Here is an 868-nt window from a genome sequence, read left to right as displayed (position 1 = left end):
ACCACCGCCACCACCGCCACCACCACCACCACCACCACCACCACTACTACCACCACCGTCACCGTCATCTCTGCCACCGCTCCACCCCCGGAGTAGCCCCGCGGGTCCGCGAGCGATGCGCCCTCGCGCCGCAGCGGCGCTCTCACCGGCCGTCGGCCCCAGCACAGCCCCGACAGCAGAGCTAACCCGGAAGCAAGAGCCAACAGAAACGGCCGCAAAATGCCGCCGGTCCTAGGAGGCGCGGCGATGGCGGTACTTCCGGCGAGTCCGCAGCAGGCCGGGGCCCAGGGCGGCGCGGCCGGTGTCGCTGCTCAAACCCAACTGCTGCTCCAGGCCGCGGCTAGCCAACAGCAACAGCAGCAGCAGCAGCAACAACAACAACAGCAACAGTCACAGCACCACCACCATCACCACAGTCACCATCACCAACAGCAGCAGCAGCAACAGCAGCAACAACAGCACCAGCAGCACCAGCAGCAGCAACAACAGCAACAACCGCCTCAACATCATCAACATCCCCAGCAGCATCAGCCGCCGCTACTTTACCAACCCTACAATCTCGTGCAGACGAGTAATGGGGTGAGCCTCGGGGCCCATCATCCGGGGCCCCATCATCACCATGGTTTTCACCACGTGCACCAGCAGCATCCCGCCCACCGATACGTGGCACTTGGACAGCCCGGACAAGCTTACGCTAGGGAGCCCAGCGGTGCCTCGCCCATACCCCTGTGAGTTTGGCAATACTTGGCGTATGTCCGTCGTCGGTGACGCGAAACGATCTCGACCGCGACCCCGACCACTATCCCGACGACCACTACCCATACCACTTACCACCACCACCACCACCACCACCCACACCACCACCCCC

General features: G+C 64.1%; 1 protein-coding gene across 1 annotated transcript in view; it reads left to right on the top strand.

Annotated features, from left to right (window-relative positions):
* The first annotated feature begins 219 nt into the window (after positions 1–219).
* Positions 220–868, top strand: part of LOC105368369 (myb-like protein Q) — a 51038-nt gene continuing 50389 nt past the window's right edge. The window contains exons 1-2 of the mRNA XM_011507375.1: positions 220–339; positions 469–728. Of these exons, the coding sequence (XP_011505677.1) occupies positions 220–339; positions 469–728 (380 nt within the window). The remainder of the gene's footprint in view (positions 340–468; positions 729–868) is intronic.

This window comes from Ceratosolen solmsi, unplaced genomic scaffold (assembly GCF_000503995.2).
Source record: "Ceratosolen solmsi marchali unplaced genomic scaffold, CerSol_1.0 scaffold6, whole genome shotgun sequence".
In the NCBI taxonomy this organism is placed as follows: Eukaryota; Metazoa; Arthropoda; class Insecta; order Hymenoptera; family Agaonidae; genus Ceratosolen; species Ceratosolen solmsi.
This window is presented reverse-complemented; position numbering and strand designations above follow the sequence as displayed.